Consider the following 22,140-nt stretch of genomic DNA (forward strand, 5'->3'; position numbering starts at 1 on the left):
TCACACCGCCGAGGGAGGAGAAAGCGGAACCGCCACTAGGGTCATAGGCACAGGTCTCCGGACAGGGACTGAGACCACCCGCGAGAGGTGGAGGCCGTGGGGAATTTGGGGCAGGGGGGCACTGCACCCTGAGACTTCTAGGGGAGTTTGCAAGTGTGGGCTCCGCAGTTCCTCTCCTGGCGCGGTGGCAGGGAGGCTGCGCAGGGGGAAGGGACACAAGTCTTGCCCTTACAGCTACATCGCGCCTCAAGACTTGAAGGTAGGAGGGCAATGCCTGTTCACACCCATCCCCTCCCTCCTGCTGGGGCTGCTGCTCCCCCTCAACCTGCTCTCGGGGAGGTGGGGCTCCAGAAGGAGAAGGAAGCAGCCTTGCTGCCTGTCATTGGCAGCTCCTGCTCAGCCCTGTGAGCAACAAGCACCAGATCAGGAGAGCTGGGGTTGTATGTAGATCCTGCTCCCGGCTTCCCCAGGGGAAGTAATACAGACTATTAATACAGGGAGGTCTGTTGTTCCTCAGCTAAGAAACTGCCTAGAGGGCAACAATTGTATAACTTTCCCCCTCAACCAGACTCAAATTATACTTTCAAAGGCCAAAGCCTTTTTCACTGCAGGCACTCCTGTCCCTCCTCTTGGACATGTGCCTGAGGGGCTGGGAGTTCTTGGGTGAGCTACAGACCTCCATCCTCCTGGTAGTTCATGGTGATGCCACTGACTGTCCCCTGTTGTTGCAGGCAAAGATGAATCAACTCTTAAACTAAATGAGGCCTGCAGGATGGGTACCCTGCAGGAAGTTACCGTGTAGAAGTCTGTGAAATCCATGGTACCTACCAGGGAGAAATGTCTCTTACGTGGCCACATTGCTGTCCATCTACCCCACTTCCAACACTGCCCAACAGGTAGGTACTGGACCAGTGGTTCACTAGGTAAGTGTGGCCCCCCTCCTCAGCACAGTGGTGACTCTGCCCACTGCGAGCTGTGTGTTTGAGAATGTGACCAAATCTCTCTGAGCCTCAGTTTGCTCCTCAAAGTGGAGTGGTAGAGGATAAACTTCATAGAGTCCTCCTTGTAGGGACTACTGGATCAGCTATGGCAGGTGCGTGTCTGGTGCCTGGCTCTGCAGAAAGGGCTGCTGGACGTGCTGGGGTTGTTCCTCGTTATTATTTTCCCCTCCCCCATGAAAGGCCATCTGCCACACCCCACTGGTCTGTGGCCTTCCTGAGTTTAGAAAAGCACATGGAAAACAACATGCTATTCCAATGCAAAGGAGGTTTGAGATTCCATCTTGCTGATCCTGGTCCTTGTCCTTGGTGTGGCCAGAGTAGGTAGGATGAGAGGCCCCAGGCCCACTCAGATACCTGGCATGGTTCTGGTTGAAGTTCATTCATTCCACAGTATATATTAAGCATCTACTACATGCAGGCACTTTCTGAGACACTTAACATAACTCAGTGAATGAAGCAGACACAATAGCTGGGCCTCAATATAGCAGAAGAGTCACAGTCATACTAGACATCATTTGCAGGTCCTGCCCACTGTACATCACATGTGATGCCCTCATCTAGATCTGCAAGCACCCTCCCATATTGTAACTGGGATGATGAACCACAGGACCAACTAAAAACCTGAGTGGTGTTTGGGCCCAGAAGAAGGGCCTGCTGTCCCCACAAAACAGATGGGGAGAGGATAGGGGCTGTGTGTAGGGAGTGACTGGCAGAACCTTGGATCTCACACAATCTTTTGAGAGGGCTGAGGTCTGGAAGCTTCTGCTTCAGAACAGGAGGAAAGAGAACTGTATATGGGGTCCCAGGTCCCTTGAGAATCACAGGGGAGGATGGGTTGAGCATCCCCTGAAATAACCATCCCCACCACAGTCCCATCTTGATCTACCTGGCCCCCTCCACATCCACCACTCCTGACACCCACCATCAGGCCCAGGACAGGAGACGTGGGAGAAATGTGCTCACGGGTCTGCCTCAATCCTCAGTCCTGACTCCCAGATGCATGGAGGACTGAGGTGGGAATGCATATTTGGTCAACAAGCACAACAAGAAAGGCCTTGAAAGACTCAGGCCAATGTTTCCAAGACAATGAAAATTAATCTGTGCAGAGGCCAACAAGGTGCTCATTAAGCGCAAAGTAGTCAAATGCAAGATGTTAAAAAGTGCCAGCCTTAAATTAGACAGTCTCACCCATATCATCCACTCCAGTCTCTGGAAGTATGCTGTTTTTCTTTTCCATATAGTCAAGAGTACTACACTTTGGCAATCACTGACCACGAGTGAGGCCAAGGTCAAAGCCAAGGCCAAGGTCCCAAAAAGTTCCCCCAAAGACTCCAGGAAAAAAGCTTTTTTCTATTAACTTTGAGGATCAAAAATGGTACAAAACTTGGACTACTGCCTGCCTGGACAGGTATCTCCCTATGCAATTTATAGAAATACAATATAAATTCTATCCCCCACCCCACCACTTACCACAAAAGAGAGATAATCATATAGTTTTTACCTTGAAATATGTTAATACAATAAATTATGTTAATATTTAACTGTCCTTGCCGTTATGGAATAAACTCTACTGAATCATGATGTATGTCTTTTAAATACACAGCTGGATTTATTTTGCTAATATTTTATTCAGAATGTTTGCTTCTCTAATCATGTGTTAGAGTGGGCTAATGTTTACAATAGCAAAAAAAAAATGAAAACAAACAACATCCATCAGATGGAGAACAACAGAATAAATTATGGTATAGTATACTATGGAATGTTACTCAGCTTTTTCTTAATTTTGAGAGGTCCATTGACTAACCCAAAGAGATAGCCATGATATACTCTTAAATAAATATAGCAAGTTACAAAAAGTCTATATATGTGTGTATATATGCTTATATATTTCTGAGCAAAGAGAAAGATGTCTAAAAATACTCAAAGTGTTGGTTAATGTTGGCTACCCCAAGGAGTACAGTGGAGAAGGGAGAGACCTGAGAGGGGAGGAATATATTAACTTTTTCTTTATTCACCCCTGGTTTGTTTAGTGATTGCAAGCAGAGTATTTCTTTTGTAATTTTTTTTAACAAAGGTAGGATGGTGGGGGGGGGGGAGGAAACACCAGTTACCTATTAAAAGTGATGTCAATTAACATCTCTTGAGAACTAATAAATAGCTACAATTAATACATCCAAAACCGAAAATAGAATAAAATTATCAAAAGCAAGAAGAAGAATCATTATGAAGGTCATTTACCTGAAAATACAAAGCAATCAATCTGGAACCAAAGTTATTACATAGACACGGTCTTTCCCAAGTGCATTAAGCAAGACATCTTCAGGAAGAACTAGTTTTTCATTTACAATTAGCACAAAATTATCAGTTCATGGATATGAGGACAACCAAGGATAAAACAAAGAGAAAATGAGTCAAGTCCATTTAAAGGAAAATATTTAAGGAATAATTGTACCCATCATACATACACAGATTAGCTGAAAAAGGCAAAATATTACAGAAATCATTGAAGCTTGGGGGAAAAAATGACATTCCGAATAGTCAGCTTGTCATCTACACTACGGAAAGAGGGGCAAATTTTTTCCTAGTGTGTTATTTTATATTTTACACCGTAAATAGACAAGTCCTTTTTACTAAATAGATCACAAAGGAAAACCAACCACCTTGACCGATCGCCACATATGAAAAAATTTTAAATGAAAACTTACAAAAAGCTATCAACATGGAGCATGGGGCCGGGGCGGGGGGAAGCGATAAAGTTCTCACACTCAGAAAGTTGCAGTTACTCACAAAAGTGAGAAATGTTTGTAAAACTTGAAAATATTGACATAATCTCTAGAAAAGCTGTGGTTTGCTATTTCACCGATATTAAAATTTAACTTTTGTCAGCTCTGTGGTGGTTAAAGGAATGCGTACTAGGAGTCTGCCCAACAGAATTTTTCTCCTGAAAGTTTTTGACTAAGTTTACGGTTATTCAAGTACTCTTTCTCTCAGCTCTTATCAAATCCTTCATAAAAGAAAATTTCAGGACACAAAATAAATCAGTAGCCGAATCACCATGGGCTCCGTTGGCTGCCCACTTCGCCGTCTCCCGCTTGCCCCGTCCCTCTCCCTGGAGCTCAGGAGCTGGAGACGAACGCCCGCCCTTCCCGAAGCCACCTTTCCCGCCCGGCTCGCCAGTCTCTTACCTGCCGCTCCGAGGTGTTCTTGGCACTCGGGGGACAAGCCCCAGGCCCCGGGGTCTCCTGTGAGGCCGGCGCCGCCCGCGATTCCCCGAGCACCTCGACGCGCTTCGCTGCCTGCGGTGAAACTGCTCCCGGTAAAGAGCGGCGGCCCTCTCCTCTCAGCGGCCCTCTCCTGTTAGCGGCCGCCTCACAGACGCCGGCTCTCCGCGTCAGCCTGGCGTCAGCTCTCAGCCGCGAAGTGAGCGCCTCAGCTGGGATGCGAACGCGGCCGGGGGCGGGGCCGCGCGGAGCATGCGCGGAGGGCGAGGCCGGAGGCCTTAAGGGCGACCCCTGCCCTTCAATCAGAGAGCTCCCAGCTTCCCCTGCGGGTGGGTCGGGTATCACTGTCCCGCGTGGCCGGAGCCCAATTGAGCGGCACCCGGGAGCCCGCAGCTCCCGGCCTCCCGGTGGCGCCGCCTTCGCGACAGGGCCGTAGCACCCTCCAAAGAACGGGCACCCCTGCCCTCTCCACAGTTTGTGGGTGAAGAGCAGCTTCGAGAGAGAACGGAGACCAAACCCTTCTCTGCGCGGAGAAGGTGAACCCTGGCTCTGCCGCCCTATGAGGTTTGGGTATTCCTCTTTTCCTCAGGGGCCTCTGACTGGCGGGATCCTTGGTATTTTGTGAGGAAGAGGAAGGGGAATTCAATAGATCTCCAGGCCCTAGATAGTTCAGCTCTGCCCCCAGGGGTGAGGTCGCGCTGGGTGATGCTGTTGTCACGTGCGCACATTTCTGGGCCAGTCCTCCTGCTTTGGGGGCCGGAACGTTCCTTTAGATGCCCCCCTCCCCCACTTCAGTCACCTCACATGCACAGGTGAGTCATTGGTCCTTATAAATGTCAGTTATTCTTTCCTTGATGCTGAGCTGTAATCTGTAGACTGCTTGAAACGCCACAGTTGGCTGAGGTGGGAATCGGGGATGAGGTGCAAAAAGCAGCCCTGGGGGGTGGGGGTGGGGAGGGAAGAGAGAGAAGGCCGACTGTTGTCTAGAATCACCGCTGAAATTCACCAGCCAGCCTGAGAGCCTGAGGTGAAGCTGTGACACTCCTTCTGTCACTGCCAGGTTGGACAAGAAGTAATGCGGTTTTGAGAGCTAGTCATCAAGGCACAGAAGGCCCCCATACCAAAGCCTCCTTGAAGGTCCTATTTCCCCCATTTGCCTCCACCTAGATCCTCTTCCTTTTGACTCTTCTTTCCCTCGCATCATAGAAGAGCAAGCCAACTGTGGAAGATATATCTGGACATACGTTTTCCTCATGGGCTGTAAGATGACGCAAAGCAATCACTGTCACCTACTCTTCCTGGTTAGTCTTTCCTTCCATAAACTGAGACGACCTTCTGTGGTCATCTGGCCCCTAATGCGAAGCCGTGATTGGAAATAGATGTCAAATTACTTCAGTCAGCAACCTGCGTCCCTAGTGTTTCTAAGAGAGGTTGGTTTGGTAAGTCCTTTGAATCTACTTCAGGACTTTCTATTTTTTTTCCCCCCAAAGTTAGTATGAATTTCAGAATAATACAGGAGATTGAATATGGAACCATTTCCAAAAGCTAGTCTCTACAGTGAGTGCTTGAAAAGTTAGAACTAGAGCAGCTTTGAATACTACGGCTAAAATGGCAGGGTGAAGGATTGGTAGATGGAATTTTTTGGTGATAACTCCAAAAAGTTAGATTACTCTAAAACGGATCTGTCTATGGTGATGGAGGCAGAGTAGTGATTACTTTGGGGGAATTGACTTGAGAGGGGGCAGGAGGGAACCTTCTGGGTTACTGGAAGTGGTCAATATCTTGATTTGGTTAATGATTACAAAGGTTAACATGTGCAAAAAAATTTGTGTGCTTTACTGCATATCAATTCTAAAACTTTTTAAAAAATTTTATACACACAAAGAGGCATTACAACATGATCATGATTGGAATCTGGAAACTTGGGTTTGAATCTCAGTGTCACTCACTAATTACCAGCTATGTGAACTTGAGCAAGTCTCTGAGCCTTCTTTTTTTCATCTATCTAATTTGGGTGATGTTACCTCACAGGATGGTTGTAAGGATCAAATCAAATTATGTTTGCAAAATCCTTAGCACTAAGTGTGCTAAATAATAAGTTCTTGGGAAACAGTAGCCACTGTTACATTATTTTTCTTACACTCACATTTACTCTACTCCTCTGGTCTTTTAAATTTATTTTAAATATTACTTTGTACCACTAAACTAATAACATTCCTTTCCCCCAAAATAACAAACAGCAGTCAGAGGTGTCAAGTGTTGGTTTTCAAACTAGTTCAGGTGGCAGGACTTAGAAACTAGGGTAGTCATTGTGGAACCCTATGAAATGTTGATGAATTTAATTCTTCCACATGGACTTGACACAAATTTACTAACACTAAATTTGGCTATATTTTGTTTATGCAGATCTCCTACATATTAAAAAATGTATTTTAAGAAATAATATGTCTGCCTTTTCCCTTTTTTAAAAATTTTACTGAAGTATAGTTGATTTTGCTTTTTTCCTTTAAAATTTGTTGGCAACTCTTCACAAGATAGAAAGTATCAAACATTTAAGAACAATTCACAAAATGCAAACCTTTAAATCCATTCCTCCTGAAAATTAAGAAACCACTGTAATTGTTCAGTTTTAGCAGCAGAGCTCTTTAGTGGACAAAAGCAACAGGCAAAAAGCACATCTGTTTGTCTGGCACAGACACTTTTAGGCACAGACCTCTTCCTCGGTTCTCTACAGAGTTTGAAGGTACTTGGTATTGACAATGTAAATTCTGTAAAAGACATTTCAACTGGGAAAGGGGGGAAAATTAAGTTCCATTTGTAACTTTCTACAGGTGGAACCCTAGCTTATTTCCAACCCATTCCCTCCTAGTTTATTCATACACTCCTGAACACATATACAAAAGTTGATTATGAAAAAAATTAAATGCACAGTATATTACAAGAGCATTTTTCCCCGAAAGAGCTGAAAATCACTATTCAATTCCTAATTGCAACTCACCTTTAAGATCTAATCTTTGAAAAAGTACTTCCAGCTTGTATTATATTTTCTGATTTTGTCCTAATTAGTCACTGCTTTGTATATAGTTAATGACTCCATCTTTGCTCAGTTGTATTAAGTTTAAGAAAACTATGTTTCTTATTACTAGTATCAGCATTTCCATTTTCTATTCATATTTATAAATGGTGATAAAAATGTAATGAAATGTTCAAACAGTCATATAAACAAATACCCGTAAATGAAGATGCTGCCAAAAATAAACTCTTGACTGAGTAGGCTGTGCCATTGTGTAAGAGCTTAAAACGTTCATTCACCAGCAAATGCAAGTATGTCACAATTCCATGTATTAAAAGCTGACTAAGGAATGGCATTGTAAAAGAAACTCTAAGTTGATCTCAAGTTGAAACCAGAAACATTGATGACCACCTATTTTGCACTCATTGTTGACACATTTTTTTCAAAGACAGTATACTAAAGAAATTACAATTCTGTCATCATCAAGGGTATTTACTGTACCCAAATACAAACATGACACCACTGACCCACCACTAATAAGAAGTTTCAGTCGATTCTCCAGTATTGTATGGGTTTTATTGAACCTGCAGATGCCCTTACTCAAAGCACCTAAGTACTTACAAGGGAGTTAAATATTAGGAGGAGCCATTGGCAGCAAAGGGAGCATGATTGGCCTTTACAGAGAATGACCACACAGTCATGGTTTGGTACCATAGCCCTTATCAAGTAGCAATGAGTAAAGGGAAGAATACAGTAGAGTTGTGTAAACTGTATTTTCTTTAATATAATGGAATACCCCTAATTTCTTTGAATCCAAAATGGCTTCAGACAAGAGATGAATTTTTTAAAAAAATATAATGGAATTATAGCTTTGTTGATGTGAAATGTAAAGAGTTTTCAATTATATATATTTAAAAAAAGAGGTGAGAGGAAGAAAAGTGAGGGGAAATAAAGGTTTCAATTGGACTTTATCCCACACATCTGAAGCCCATGTCACAGTTTCTCTAGGTTGAGTGAACCAAGCCTGATGCACAGTGTGAAAGGAACAAAAAAGGAAGTCGAGAGTCCGAATTCAGAAGAAAGGGAGCGGGGCATTTTCATGTTACGTTGCCAACCTAATAATTGTAATGAAACTTCATTCAGGTGTAACTTGGCTATCTGAGAATCTCATCTATCTAAAGTACAGCAAAGAACCAAGGAAGTAAAAGAGATGGAAAAAGACCTCTTCAGAAATAAAACAGAGATCACCAAAGTCCATGCCCTAAAGATCAAGCCCATTACTCCGAGAGATTCATCAAAGCCCTTTCTCATAAGTTATTAATGTTTACTTGGATTCGATTTTAAAGGACCTGGCAGTCCGGTTTCCAAACTCATAAAAAATTAAAATCAGTAAACTAGAAGTGGGAGGAGAAACTATCCCATGTGGGCATGCAGATAGCAGTAAGAAGACTGGAAGTCTATAAGCGGGACAGAGATTTAAAAAGGCATAAAAATTGACTTAATGATCAAAAAGCACCACAATTTAGTGTCTTTAGCCTAGGAGGAAAGAGTCCTATACCGCTATAGGCCTTGTGGAAGAAATATTAAAATCTGATTCTATATTAACCTTGAGTAATCAAGAAAATTAAATTATATTAGTATACAGATATTCTCTGAACTATGTAGCACTCAACTTTATGTAAATAGCTTTATAAGGCATACAATAAATTTTTGAAAATTTGAAAATGATTTTATATGACACTGAGAAATACAAAGAAGTGTATGTTAATGGTTAAATAAATTATGACATGAAAATTTGATGAGCAATTATGAAATCATAAAAACTATTAGTGAAGAAATTTGTATGACACATGAATTTAAAAAAACAGGATACAGAATTGTATATGCAGCATAAATGTGTAAAATATGTAGAAAGAAGATCTTTTGATCTCATTAATGACAGCCACAGAAAAAATTTTTTAAACCTCAGAACAAACTCTATGTGCAATACACACACAAAAAAAACTATACATATTCACTGAAGGAAATTTTTAAAACTGCGTAAATGAAAAGGCATACCATGTTCCCTAATGGGAAGACTTGATTTGGTAAAGGTGCCATTTTACCCAAATAGTATACAAATTCATTATAATTCCAATCAAAATTACAATAGGATTTTTAACAAAATTGATATGCTAATGCTAAAACTCTTCTGAAAGAATACATATTTAAGAAGAGCTAGACATTTTTTAAGCATACTGAGGGGCCTCTAACTACCAGGTATTAAAATATACAATCACAATCATTAAAGGATGATATTGGGTCACAAACAGAAAAAAAAGATTAACAGAGAGAAAAGATCATCAGCTACTGACACAAAATTGTGGATAGCATTTCAAATAATTGAGAATAGGTGTTGGGACAATTGGTTATCCATTAAAAAAAAAACCAGCTATATCTCTACATCACACCGTTCAAAAATAAATTAATTAACTTTCCCTTCCCAGCAACTGGCATGGTCAGGGCCAAGTCCTGAAGAGGCAGCAGCCAGCACCGTGGAGGCTAACAGGGACTGGGATTGGCACAGCTGGACCAAGCAGCAGCCAGCCACAGGGGTGGGGCAGAGGGGACAACCAGCATGGCAGGGAGATCTGTTATACACAGGGGTATTGGGAAAAATAAGGAAACGGAGGATGGTGAGAGCAGGCTTCTCTCTGTCATAGGAGCGAGTTACAAATATGGAAAGTGAGAAGCTTAAAAAGAACTCTGTGAGGTTGGACTGGAGAAATTGGTGTGAACTCAAAGTTTTACATATCTATGTTCTGATTTTGATGCTTGTGCTAAGGTTATGTAGCAGGAGCAGAAAAAGGTACGGATACTCCGGGGGAGAGGAAGAGACTTTGCTGAAAGGAGTCTGGAGACATTACAGTTGCTTGTCCCATCCATAGAATAACACACACACACACCTATATATATAAACATATAAATGTGTGTGTGTTTATATATACACATACAATTACATGTATATGAATGTGTATGTATGTATATGTACAGATATATGTATATATATGCCTGCTTGAGGCTGCAGGTTCCACCTCTGCTTCATCCACACCTCACACAGACAGGGCTTTGCAGATACTTCTAAGATTACTTGCTGTTTCTGCATTTTCCTGTCTGTCTGCACTTTGGCGGATCCCAGCAGCTTTCTGAGAATAAACCCAGTGTATACAAAGAAGGAGATTGGTTATTGGTGTTTTCTTCCCCTTTTTTATATTTCTCCCATAGAGTGGGATCAGTGAGCCTAGCAAGGATGTCATTTTCCAGCAGGAAGTGCCTTTCTATTTATTCATTTTCTGCTTGATTATTATGATGAATGATGCCTAGGGGATCTGTGGATGGATGAACCAAGGCTCTCTGCATCACCTGTCCTGTCCTTTCCCCTGCACCCCGACTTCCCCACAACTGTCCATAATTATTTTGTCTCTTTCCACCCACTTCACTGTTTCCTTCAAAGTGGGAGATGAGAATTTTTATGTTTTCTGATTCCCTTCCTTTTTGCATCCCCTTTTCAGGCCTTAATAAGACAGCACAATGTACTCAATGTTAGAGGCCTAATATTCTAGAATATTCCCTCCCCGACTGGTGGCTGAACAGTTGACTTTGATGGGTGCGGTGAGCAGCTGGTTCGCAGGGAAGGCTGGGTGGACCCAGCTTTCTCATCAGGTGCCCCACACCTGCCATTCCCTGATCGAGGACCTGATGATCTTGGTCCAAAGCCCTATTCCCCCCACTTCCCACTGCGTGACCTGAGCAACTTTATTAATCCCCAAATCTTCGTTGTCCAATGTGGACAGTAGAGGCGGACACTGAGAGAGCCTGCTGCACAGGGTGGCTTTGCAGATTAATGAGGAAGAACAGATAGTAGTATGTTGGGTGGGGCTGGTCCTTTGAGGGTGGGGGGTGAGCTCACTGAAGTGCTTCCAGGTCCTGGGATCAATCATCCATTTGCCCAGGAGGCCTCAACAGCCTCAGCATTCATTAGGCACCTGGTGTGTACTTGTCTTATGGGAGACAAAGACCCTGGTTGTAGCAGCCATGGGACAATGTGCATCTGAATGGGGAGTCAGACCCGAGGGGTGATCAGAATGAGTGGAAGATGCCCCTTGAGGTGGGCACAGGCGTGAGTCATGTTTCTGGTGCTTGGAAGAAGTGAAGCTGGGCTGGATGCAAATGCCACTCCCCCCTCCCCAGTCCTGTGTCCTGTGTCATCCTGTGCTGGGCATCTTCATTGGACATAAACAAACCCAGGGACTCCAAGAAGCTTCAGGCCACATCCTCAGCTTCCTGAGCTCCAGCTCTAACCAGAGACCCTGGTGTAGAACCGTGAGGAACTGCAGATGCTAGCTGTGTTGTGGAGGCTGAGTGACACTCTTCATCCTCCCCAGGAGCTGTTCAAGAAGGTGGTGCCCCATCACTGCCTGGGCTCCATCTGGTCCCAGGGGACCAAAAGGGGCCATGAGCACCTGGTGCCCGCTGTCCACAACACCGTCACCCACTTCCAAAAGGTGGTCAACTTTATCACCACCACCTACCTCGGGAACCCAATTGTAACAGCCCAGAACAGGGCCGAGGTGGTGGAATTCTGGATGCAGGTGGCCAAGGTATGCTGTGGGAGGGCCCAGGGAGTGCTCTCCAGAGCCATGGGCACTGCCCCTTCTCCTTCCTCAGCTCTCAGGATTGAAGTCTGGGGTCTGAGTTCCTACACAGTCCCTAGGCCCCTCCTGCCAGGGGCACACTGACCTTGACATTCAGATCCCAGTGATGGGCTGTTCACTTCCTCCTCGGGTTGAGCTAAAACCCTCCTGCCCAGGAGTATTAGTCATGGGGTCCCAGGTACACCCTCCCCAGGGCCACTGGGCATCTTTCTCATCCAGGAGAGAAGTTAATGAGGGGACAGGAGCCAGAGGAGCGGGGTTCCAGCTCTCTCCTCACTGACCATTCCCTTCCTTCCCCAAATGTGCAGAGACCTGAGGAATTACTCCTCTCTACAAGCCATCATTTTGGCTCTACAGAGCCCTCTCACCTCAGAAAGACATGGGGACAAGTTTCCAGGTGAGTAGGCTGCTTTCCATCTGAGCACCAGAGTAGACAAGACACCACCCGCCATGTTGCTGGCTGTGTCCCTTCCGTCAGCTGGGAGCTCCTGGGAGACAGTGGACCCTGGGGACAGGAAGCCACCTGGTTGGTGGGTCTCTTGAGTCTCTCTAGGACCTGAGGCCTGTGGTTCTGCTTTAAAAATTAGGATCTTTAAATGTCAGATCCTGCATTGAACCAAATGGGAGATTTTCAAGTGTTTACTTTCCAGCGACAGAACTCTCTATCCAAGTGAAACCAACACCGGTCAAAACAGATCTGCTAAGGAGTGAAGGGAACAAAAGCCCCAGGAGACAACATGAGAGCCTCCTCCCCAGTCCCACAGACACCTCTGGGCCCAGACGATGCAGGGGATACCCTCATGAGGTCTGTTAATTTTCCAGGTACTCAAATAAAAAGGATTCGCTCTCAAATCCCTGCACATTATTCCCGTTTTCTTCCTTCTTTCCCATCCCCTCAGGAAGAACTCCCGACAATTTGAAAAGTTATGCCGGAAAAACAAACTGCTGAGCAGGATGATCACTGAGGTGACGTGGAGGCTGTAGATCTGGAAGGAGGGGGGACCAGGCAGGATGTGGTGTGGGTAACTTATCACAAAAAGTTCTCCGAGAAATTCAGTCTGTCTTGTCCAGGTTGACAGGAAGAGGGGTGTGTGAGCTCTACAGGCAGGTGGGGGCAGTCTGGGGCAGGAGTCCTTGGTCATGAGATGTAGCAGTGTTGGCTGGACTATTTCAGGAGGGTAAGAAGCTGGTAGAGTTAGTAGTTATCTGGCTTCCTTGCTGGTCCATCAGCTGCCACTCATCTTCCTACAGGCTGTTGGGTGGACGGTGCACCCAACACCGTCCATACGGTGGGGGTCCTTTGTTCCTAAACTAGCCCAGACTGTCCTCACTAAGCCAGGCCCCTGCTGCTCCTCCTGTCTTCACTGTACCTCGCAGGAGAAGGGGACCCTGGCTGCAACAGGGATGGACGCAGCGAGAATGCCAGGGACCAGGGGGACTGGGTCAGGGGGCGCTGCCCAGCCTGAGACAGATTACGTGTGCTTTCTGAAACTCCCCACTCTGTCCTACAGAGTCACTGCTAATCGATCCCGGAGGGATTCTCGCCTGATGCCTTTTTAGCAATGACAGTTGCCCCAGATGGTGATGAGAAGTATCTGAGGAACTGATAGGTTCCTAATGGATCCTTCCTGACTGGACTTCAAAAGTTGCCACGAAACATGTGGAAGTTAGTGCTCTGATCGCCTGCTGCCCTGTCAGTCAGAGCACCTCAGGAGTCCCCTCTCTGAGTACATGAAAAAGGATTTCTGTGCAAGGGAATGTCATGAGGGTTCTTAGGGAAGTGAGGCTTTAGCATGGCCTCGGGTCAGCCTAGGGTGAGAGGACAGGAGGCTAGAGCAGTCAGGAGCCTCTCAACCAGGCCCCCCAATATACCCTGTTAATTTCCCTCCATGGCTCAGCTCCTTGCTGGGAGCTTGGACACTCATTAGTCCAGAGGTTAGGTCTGTGGTCAGTGGTGGAGCTGGGGGTGGGGTGAAGGCACCCAGGACAGGGCCTATGGCTGGGAGGGGTAGTGGTCTCTCCTCTGTGGACCCCTCTGTAAGTCACTCACCTCTGAGGGCCTCAGTCCCCTAAACCGGGAAGATCTGGAGAGAGATGATTCTGTACTTAGGCTGCACAAGGAGGTTCAATGAGTAGGTTCAAGGGAGGAAAAGAATGGAGCTTTGTGATGGCTCCACCTGGAGGGGTGAGGGCAGTGATGACAGTCACAGGACACTGAGCGCTCAGGAGACCCAGGGACGCAGGCGGAGTTCTCACACGGTCCAGATAAGGATAGAGGCTCAGGGAGGCCAGGTCACAGAGCCAAGGTCACACACAAGTGAGTGTTGGAGCTAGGGTTGCTCTAGAATCAGAGCTCACTGGAGGTTGGGGCAGCAAAGGTACCAGGTCACTCAGGCCACATGTCCAGGGGTTGACATCAGGCGCCTTGGGGGGAAATGTGGGAGGGTAGTATGGCCACAATGTCACTGTCCTCGACCCTGCAGGAGGCAACCTCCTTGTTGCACACCTTGGAGGTGGACCTTCAGGGAGCTCAGGAGACACAGCAGCAGCAGGTGAGAGTGCCTGTGGGGGAGAGGCCCAGGGGTCAGAGCAGAGGGTGCTCCTCCCTCCCAGCTGGAGGCATCCACCAGGAGAGGGGCGCCTTCCATCTGCAGACCTGCCCCTGGTACCACAGGACCTGAACTGACTGCATTGGAAGTGACCAGGAGGAGGGATTTGGGGAGGGATGGGCCAGGGACCGCATAACCTGGGATTTGCCAAATACCAGCCTCGGGAGGTAACTGGAGGAAGTTTGGTGCTCCTGAAGGGGAAGGGAGGGGGTTTGGAGGAGGCTGCTAAGAGTCCTGGGTTACTCCGTGTGGGGTCTGGGGGTGGGATAGGAAGCTGAGAGTGAGGGGTTTCAGGGGACCTTCAGATGGCCCCTGAGAGAGGGGGCTCATCACCATTCCTGTCCCGATGGCACAGAGTGTCATCCCCTTCCTCAACACCTTCCTCAGTCACCTGCTGCTGCTGGACTACATAATGGACGCTCATGAGAAAGTGAGCCTGGAGTCGGGGGCTGGGCAGGATCCCGAGGTTGGGAAGGAGACAGCCCCACCCTGAGCCCTTAGCTCTCAGCACGTGGCAAACCTCCTCTCATGGGAGCCTAACAACCGCCCTTGGGAGCAGGGACTTAGGCCCGTCCTTGTTATGAGTGAAAGGAGCCTCCGAATAAGCTGCCCTCCCAGTTCCCTGGGCAGATGAAGCTCAGAGCCGCCTGACTGCAACGCTACAGGAGGTTGAGTCTGAGCTGGACTCATCTACTCCCTCAGACCCTGCCCGTGATGGGGAGTGAAGTCTATCCTTCCAAGTCAAAAAACACATCCTGGGCTTCCCTGGTGGCGCAGTGGTTGAGAGTCCGCCTGCCGATGCAGGGGACATGGGTTCGTGCCCCGGTCCGGGAACGTCCCACATGCCGCGGAGCGGCTGGGCCCGTGAGCCATGGCCGCTGAGCCTGTGCTCCGCAACGGGAGAGGCCACAGCAGTGAGAGGCCCGCGTACCGCAAAAAAACAAAACAAAACAAATACATCCTACCAGAGGCTCAGTCTCCCCATCAGTTATCAGAGCGTGTTGGGCTAGAAGGTCTCTGGCCTGAGCTCCCCTGTCCCCGCTTCTCAGGACCCCAGAGCCTGGCTCAGGTCCAAGTCCTCCTCTGCGCATGCCTGCCCTCTGGTGGGCCCTGACAGTAAAGCAACATGAGATGGGGTGTGGAAGGGGGCTAGTTACAGGCTAAGGGGGCTGTTTCTAATGGACTTTGGCCATCTGCCTTCCAGAGCAATGCAATCTAATTTGTGAAAAGTATAGAGGTGAGCAGCTGCAGCCTCACTGGGGGACGGTGTAGGTGTGGAAACCAGAGACCCTCCAGGCAGGACCCTCTCTGGCCCCATCTTTCTTACATTTATTGGGCAACTGATACAGAGTTGAGGAGAGCCATCCCACTGGTGGGTGGGCATAGGAGGATGGCATCAAGGACAACTTCCTGGAGGAGGAGCTATTTAACACCAACTGTGAGAAGAGGCAGGGCCCAGATGGAAGTGGAGGGAAGGAAGGTCCCCATGTGAGTTAGGACTTATTACCTGCCCCATGCCCCACTCCTCACCCCCACAAGGCCCCTGAGGGGCCCTATCTGCATCCTGTCCTTCCCTCTGTCCCAGGAACTGCAAGCAATTAGGGAAATCCAGCTGTTCCAGGTGGCTGCAAACCATTACAAGCTGGAGCCCAGGAGCAATTTGGGGCCTGATTCCAGGCTATGGAGCCCTTTGTCAAGGAAGTGAGGTGAGGCGGGACAGAAAATGGTTGAGGAGAGGGTAAACTCTCTGATGGCTGCTCCAGAGTCTGCAGCCATGGCTCCCTGGTCAACCCCAGACCCTGTTGCTTGGTGATCCCTGGGACAGCCAGACTCCAGCTGCTGGGAGGTGGCCCTCTTGGTAGCCTCACAGGTGCTCCTCTGTCCAGTGGCTACAGCCTGTCCTGCCACCTTAGAGCCCCAGCACCGAAAGGCCAACATGATGAGAGTGGCTTTCAAATCCAATAAGGTCTGGCCAACAGCATCTTCTGCTACCGCTGTATGTCCAGGAAAGAACGAATTATTCTTGAAGGCCAACAAGGTCTGTCTGTCAACAAGCTCAGGTCTGAGTGAGTGTCTGGGCAGGCAGAGGCTGAATCCTCGGGTTCAGTGAAGCTTTGGGTTAAGCATGGGCCTGGGGAGAAGAAGAGTTGATACTGGGATCCCGATTCCAGCACTGACCATTCTTGGCACGGAGAGACTTTTGCTACTTTTATGGGACTCATATTCATCCTCTATAAAATGGGTGATGCTAAAGTCCCATGACAATGACAGATGGGGTGCTGTTGACTGACTGCATTCAGCTCAGGACTTGGAGCAGACTGTACTGGGGGCAGGGAGGTGGGCTGTGATTCTGGGGGAGGCCTCAGATGATCTGTCTCTTCTATTCAGTCACCAAGTCCCTGACACATCGACCAGAACCAGTGGCCCATCTGACTCCTGAAGCCAGCTCAAGTACAGCCACTACCTCTATGGTGGGGACCCAACTGGGACATTCATGGTGCACAGGGCCAGCTCTTAAGGGAAAGAGAATCTTGTAAGCCTTTTCCTGGGGTCACATGAAGCCCCAAAATAGGGAGTGACCCCCCTCCCATCTACCTGACATCTGTACACCAGGGCCTATTTACCTAGGCAAAGTGCAATATTTAATTCTTGTAAATAGTTAGGATTTTAATATAACATTCTATTCTGTTTTCACTAAAGCCTGGGAGTCATGTTGTGGTTCTTTCACTTCCTGTGCTCATAGAAATGACATACAGAATTTCATATTTCTCCTTGAAATAAGTAATTCGGCTGGGTCATCAGCTTCTTGTATGTGGGAGAAGGGAGAAGGGCCAGCCCCCGTCCCTGTCCCTGGCTACTAAAGGACACCCCATGCCCCCTTCCTCAGATGACAGAATCATTTATCTCAGTGTTGTTCACCAGGGCCAGGAGCAGGGATAGGCTCTCAGAACTCCTGGGATTTACAGGTTGGAGGTTCTTTCATAAGCAGAGCAATAACCCCTGAAATAAGGGTGTCTTACAAATAGTCTGTGGTAGGACCATATCCTTCCCAAGGACCATGAATGTTTTTCTACAGCTCTTGAGGCAGAGGGAACATTTCTGTCTCTCTTGTTCAAGTTCTTTTCACCAAATACTAGAACTTGTTATTATCTAGTCAACTTGCGAATGATCCACACTCCCCTTTGCTGTCCAGGGTAACTTCTGGGCCTGTGTGGTTCTGAGGTCCACAGTCTCAGACAATCTCCAGTTTACACACTCAGTTGTGTCCTTACCAACTTGTAGTAAAGGTTCAGCAGGGCCTAAACCCGTAGACCTTGTTGCCTCTGGGACAGCTATATTCTTTTCCACTGTTGTGCTGTGATGATTTTAAGGGGTGTGGAATTTTCCTGTTTGAAGATTTGAAAGATAAGGCATAAAAGGATGGGAACTGGGGTTCCAGCAGGGGAATGACATCAAAATGATGATGTGTGGACATGCATGGATACAGCCTTACCAATTAAAATGCTGAGGACTTCGCTGGTGGCGCAGTGGTTAAGAATCTGCCTGCCAATGCAGGGGACACTGTTTCGAGCCCTGGTCCGGGAAGATCCCACATGCCGCGAAGCAACTAAGCCCATGTGCCACAACCACTGAGCCTGCACTCTAGAGCCCATGTGCCACAACCACTGAGCCTGCACTCTAGAGCCCATGTGCTACAACTACTGAAGCCCGCGCACCTACAGCCCATGCTCCACAACAAGAGAAGCCACTGCAATGAATATCCCGCGCACTGCAATGAAGAGTAGCCCCAGTTCGCCACAGCTAGAGAAAGCCCGCATGCAGTAACAAAGACACAATGCAGCCAAAAATAAGTAAATAAAACAAAAACCCAAAACTTTTTAAAAAAGAAACTACCACAACATTGTAAAGTAACTATACTCCAATTATACATATATATATAAAGAACTGTTGTCATCTTTCAAAATTGCAAATCTAACCAAAAAAACAAAAACCCAATTGAAAAAGGGGCAGAAGACCTAAATAGACATTTCTCCAAAGACATACAGATGGCCAACAGCCACAGGAAAAGATGCTCAACATTGCTAATTACTGGAGAAACACAAATCAAAACTATACTGAGGGGCTTCCCTGGTGGTGCACTGGTTAAGAATCCACCTGCCAATGCAGGGGACACGGGGTCGAGCCCTGGTCTGGGAAGATCCCACATGCCGCGGAGCAACTAAGCCCGTGCACCACAACTACTAAGCCTCTGCTCTAGAGCCAGTGAGTCACAACTACTGAGCCCCTGTGCCTACAGCCCGTGCTCCAGAACAAGAGAAGCCACTGCAGTGAGAAGCCCACACACCACAATGAAGAGTAGCCCCAACTCGCTGCAACTAGAGAAAGCCTATGTGCCCAACAGAGCCAATAAATAAATAAATAAAATAAATCTATTAAAAAAAAATAAAACAGCTAGAGGGCTGTAGGAAATGGAGTCCACTCTTAAAGGCAAACACAAAATCTCACATGCTCCTAGTCCCAGCAAAGAGGTTTAATTATAATATGTCTAGGCCCAGGATGAGCTGTATCCATGCCTTTTTTGTTTACCAACATCCTCCCCTCTCACATTCTACATCTTGAAATAATGTTGATGGGCAAAAAACACTTGTCCTCTGAATGACAAAGTGAAGAAAAGTCATCATCCTTACCTATTAATGGAAGGTTCCTGAAGGCTTCCCAAATCACATCTCTGTAGTTTCTTCTGTGAAGGATCTAGTAAAGCCCACTCCTCCAGGGTGAAGTTCACAGCCACATCCTCAAAAACCACTGAGTTCTAAAAACATCCCAATTATGTGTATAGTGGGATGTATGAGACTGACAGGATTGGACATCTATACTCCATTTACAGGAAGGTTACGTATGATTCTGTAATCCCCAAACATTTATTCTATGACTCAATCATCAGAAACTTACTCTCATACTTCCTCATAAATTTAACAGCATCATGAACACATGAAAAATATGTATACATTTTACTATGATCATGGTATATTTTATTTCTCTCTGACAGCACAGTGCAGAGCCTGTTGGGAAATGACAGAAATGCCATACAAATGAAATAAATATTATCATTTTAAGACAATTAATTCCTTGTGAGAAAAACTCTTTCCTTCCTTGTTACCCACCATTTACAGCACTCCATGAGGCAGAGGGTCCAACCTGCATGAAGTTTCCATTAATAAAAACAGTGAAGGAGAAAGTTTCTCTTCTATTTCCATCACCAAACATGACAGTCCAGGAGGCCTGTATTAAGCAAACTTTTATTTTTAAAATAAATTTATTTATTTCTTTATTTTTGGCTGCAGTGGGTCTTCATTGCTGCACGCGGGCTTTCTCTAGTAGTGGCGAGCAGGGGCTACTCTTCGTTGTAGCGGGCGGGATTCTCATTGCGGTGGCTTCTCTCGTTGCAGAGCATGGGTTCTGGATGCTTGGGCTTCAGTAGGTGTGGCATGTGGGCTCTAGAGTGCAGGCTCAGTAGTTGTGTCGCACGGGCTTAGTTGCTCCACAGCATGTGGGATCTTCCCAGAGCAGGGATCGAATCTGTGTCCCCTGCATTGGCAGGAGGATCCTTAACCACTGCGCCACTATGGAAGTCCTAAGCAAACTTTTAACAAAGCCGAGCTGGCTGTATTATCCTAAAGTATAGTTGATCTTTGAAACAACACAGGTTTGAACTGCATGGATCCACATATACATGGAGGTTTTTCAATGGTAAATACTAGAGTGCCACAGGATCCAGGGTTGGTTGAACCCAGGATAAGAAACTGCAGATGCAGAGGGCCTATTTAAGTTATATGGATGTTCCACTGGGCAGAGAGTCGGAATACCTAACCCCTGCATTATACAAGGGTCAATTGTATTCCAGCCCATTAGAAGTAAGGACATGCAGCTGCCCAAATGTAAATATTCTTAAAAAGAAGCATCGCTTTTAATTTGTGTAATACTCATCACTGAGCAGTTCTTCCTTTCCCTCTCTGTCTGATTTGATGGTATTGAAGGACAGAGGAAACAAAAAGTGCCCAGAGACGAGAAGGTATCTTGAGACTGAAAAACGAGGCAGGGGCTTCCCTGGTGGCGCAGTGGTTGAGAGTCCGCCTGCTGATGTGCGGGACACGGGTTCATGCCCCGGTCCGGGAAGATCCCAAATGCCGCGGAGTGGCTGGGCCTGTGAGCTGAGCCTGCGCATCCAGAGCCTGTGCCCCACAACGGGAGAGTCCACAAACAGTGAGAGGCCCACGTACCGCAAAACAAACAAAAAACAAAAACAAGGCAGGCAGCTCCATATAAATCAATGGATCTGTTTACTATAGAGTAATTTACTCACAGTGTAGGTGGGCAGACAATGATCCAGAAGCATTTGAAGCTGCACTCCACTCTGCCAGGGGGCAACTGGGACAAATTTATCATTAACCTAGGGTATGGAAGTACATGGTTGAAGAGAGGAACTGCACTCCCAAGTCAAGATTTATGAATCGGCATCTAGTCTCATGGGTACCAGGAATACATCAGCAAAGGTCTTCATCATTGTTTGGAGGCTAACAGAGCACAGACCTAATGATCATTAAACTGCATCTATTAACTACACAGCCCTTGATGACAGAGAAGTGATTTTCCATACAGTACAGTCCTGGGTAGGGTCAGTGGAAGGGCAGGAGGAACTGTACAGGTCCAAGATGGTGTCAGTTATGCTAACAGCCATACAGATGCGTTAGGAGTTATTTGGAACTTAGAGCACAGAAACAAAGAAGACATGACAACTTAGACCTCAAAATCCCTATACCCATGGGCCTCAGGGCTGTTTACAGCCAATCTTGGCACACACAGGCACACACACCAAACCAATAATATGCCAGAAGAGCTCTTTCTGGCAGAACCATCACAGTCTATCCTGGGCCTTGCTGCCCTTGAGGAACAGGTTAAGAGCTGTAGATTGCAAAAACCTGAAAGCATTTCCTCTAAGATCAGGAACACGACAAGAATGTCCACTCTTGCCACTTTTATTCAACATAGTTTTAGAAGTCCTAGCCATGGCAATCAGAGAAGAAAGAGAAATAAAAGGAATCCAACTTGGAAAAGAAGTAAAACTGTCACTGCAGATGACATGATACTACAGATGCTACAGATGCTACTGGAAAACTACTAGAGCTTATCAATGAATTCAATAAAGTTGCAGGATACAAAATTAACACACAGAAATCTGTTGCATTTCTACACATTAACAACAAAAGATCAGAAAGAAAAATTAAAGAAACAATCCCATTTATCATGGCATCAAAAAGAATAAAATACCTAGAAATAAATCTACCTAAGGAGACAAAAGACCTGTACTCTGAAAACTGTAAGATGCTGATGAAAGAAATTGAAGACAACACAAACAGATGGAAAGGTACACTGTGTTCTTGGATTGGAAGAATCAATACTGTCAAAATGACTATACTATCCAAGGCAATCTACAGATTCAGTGCAATCCCCATCAAATTACCAATAGCACTTTTCACAGAACTAGAACAAAAAATCTTAAAATTTGTATGGAGACACAAAAGATCCCAAATAGCCAAAGCA

The 22,140-nt window shown here is 46.4% G+C and overlaps 2 protein-coding genes across 3 annotated transcripts in view; both read right to left on the bottom strand.

Moving 5' to 3' along the window:
• The window catches only part of ZNF14 (zinc finger protein 14), a 299,800-nt gene extending 294,996 nt beyond the window's left edge, over positions 1-4,804 (bottom strand). Inside the window, exon 1 of one of the 2 annotated variants that reach the window (XM_067032591.1) lies at positions 4,187-4,804. The gene's annotated coding sequence lies outside the window, so the exon portion shown is untranslated. The remainder of the gene's footprint in view (positions 1-4,186) is intronic. The other variant, XM_067032590.1, reaches the window with a different exon arrangement.
• The window catches only part of LOC131755823 (zinc finger protein 709-like), an 82,983-nt gene continuing 65,567 nt past the window's right edge, over positions 4,725-22,140 (bottom strand). Inside the window, 1 exon segment of the mRNA XM_059062430.2 lies at positions 4,725-5,158. Coding sequence (XP_058918413.2) covers positions 5,040-5,158 — 119 coding nt within the window. The 3' untranslated portion in view covers positions 4,725-5,039.

This window comes from Kogia breviceps, chromosome 4 (genome assembly GCF_026419965.1).
Source record: "Kogia breviceps isolate mKogBre1 chromosome 4, mKogBre1 haplotype 1, whole genome shotgun sequence".
NCBI lineage: Eukaryota > Metazoa > Chordata > Mammalia > Artiodactyla > Physeteridae > Kogia > Kogia breviceps.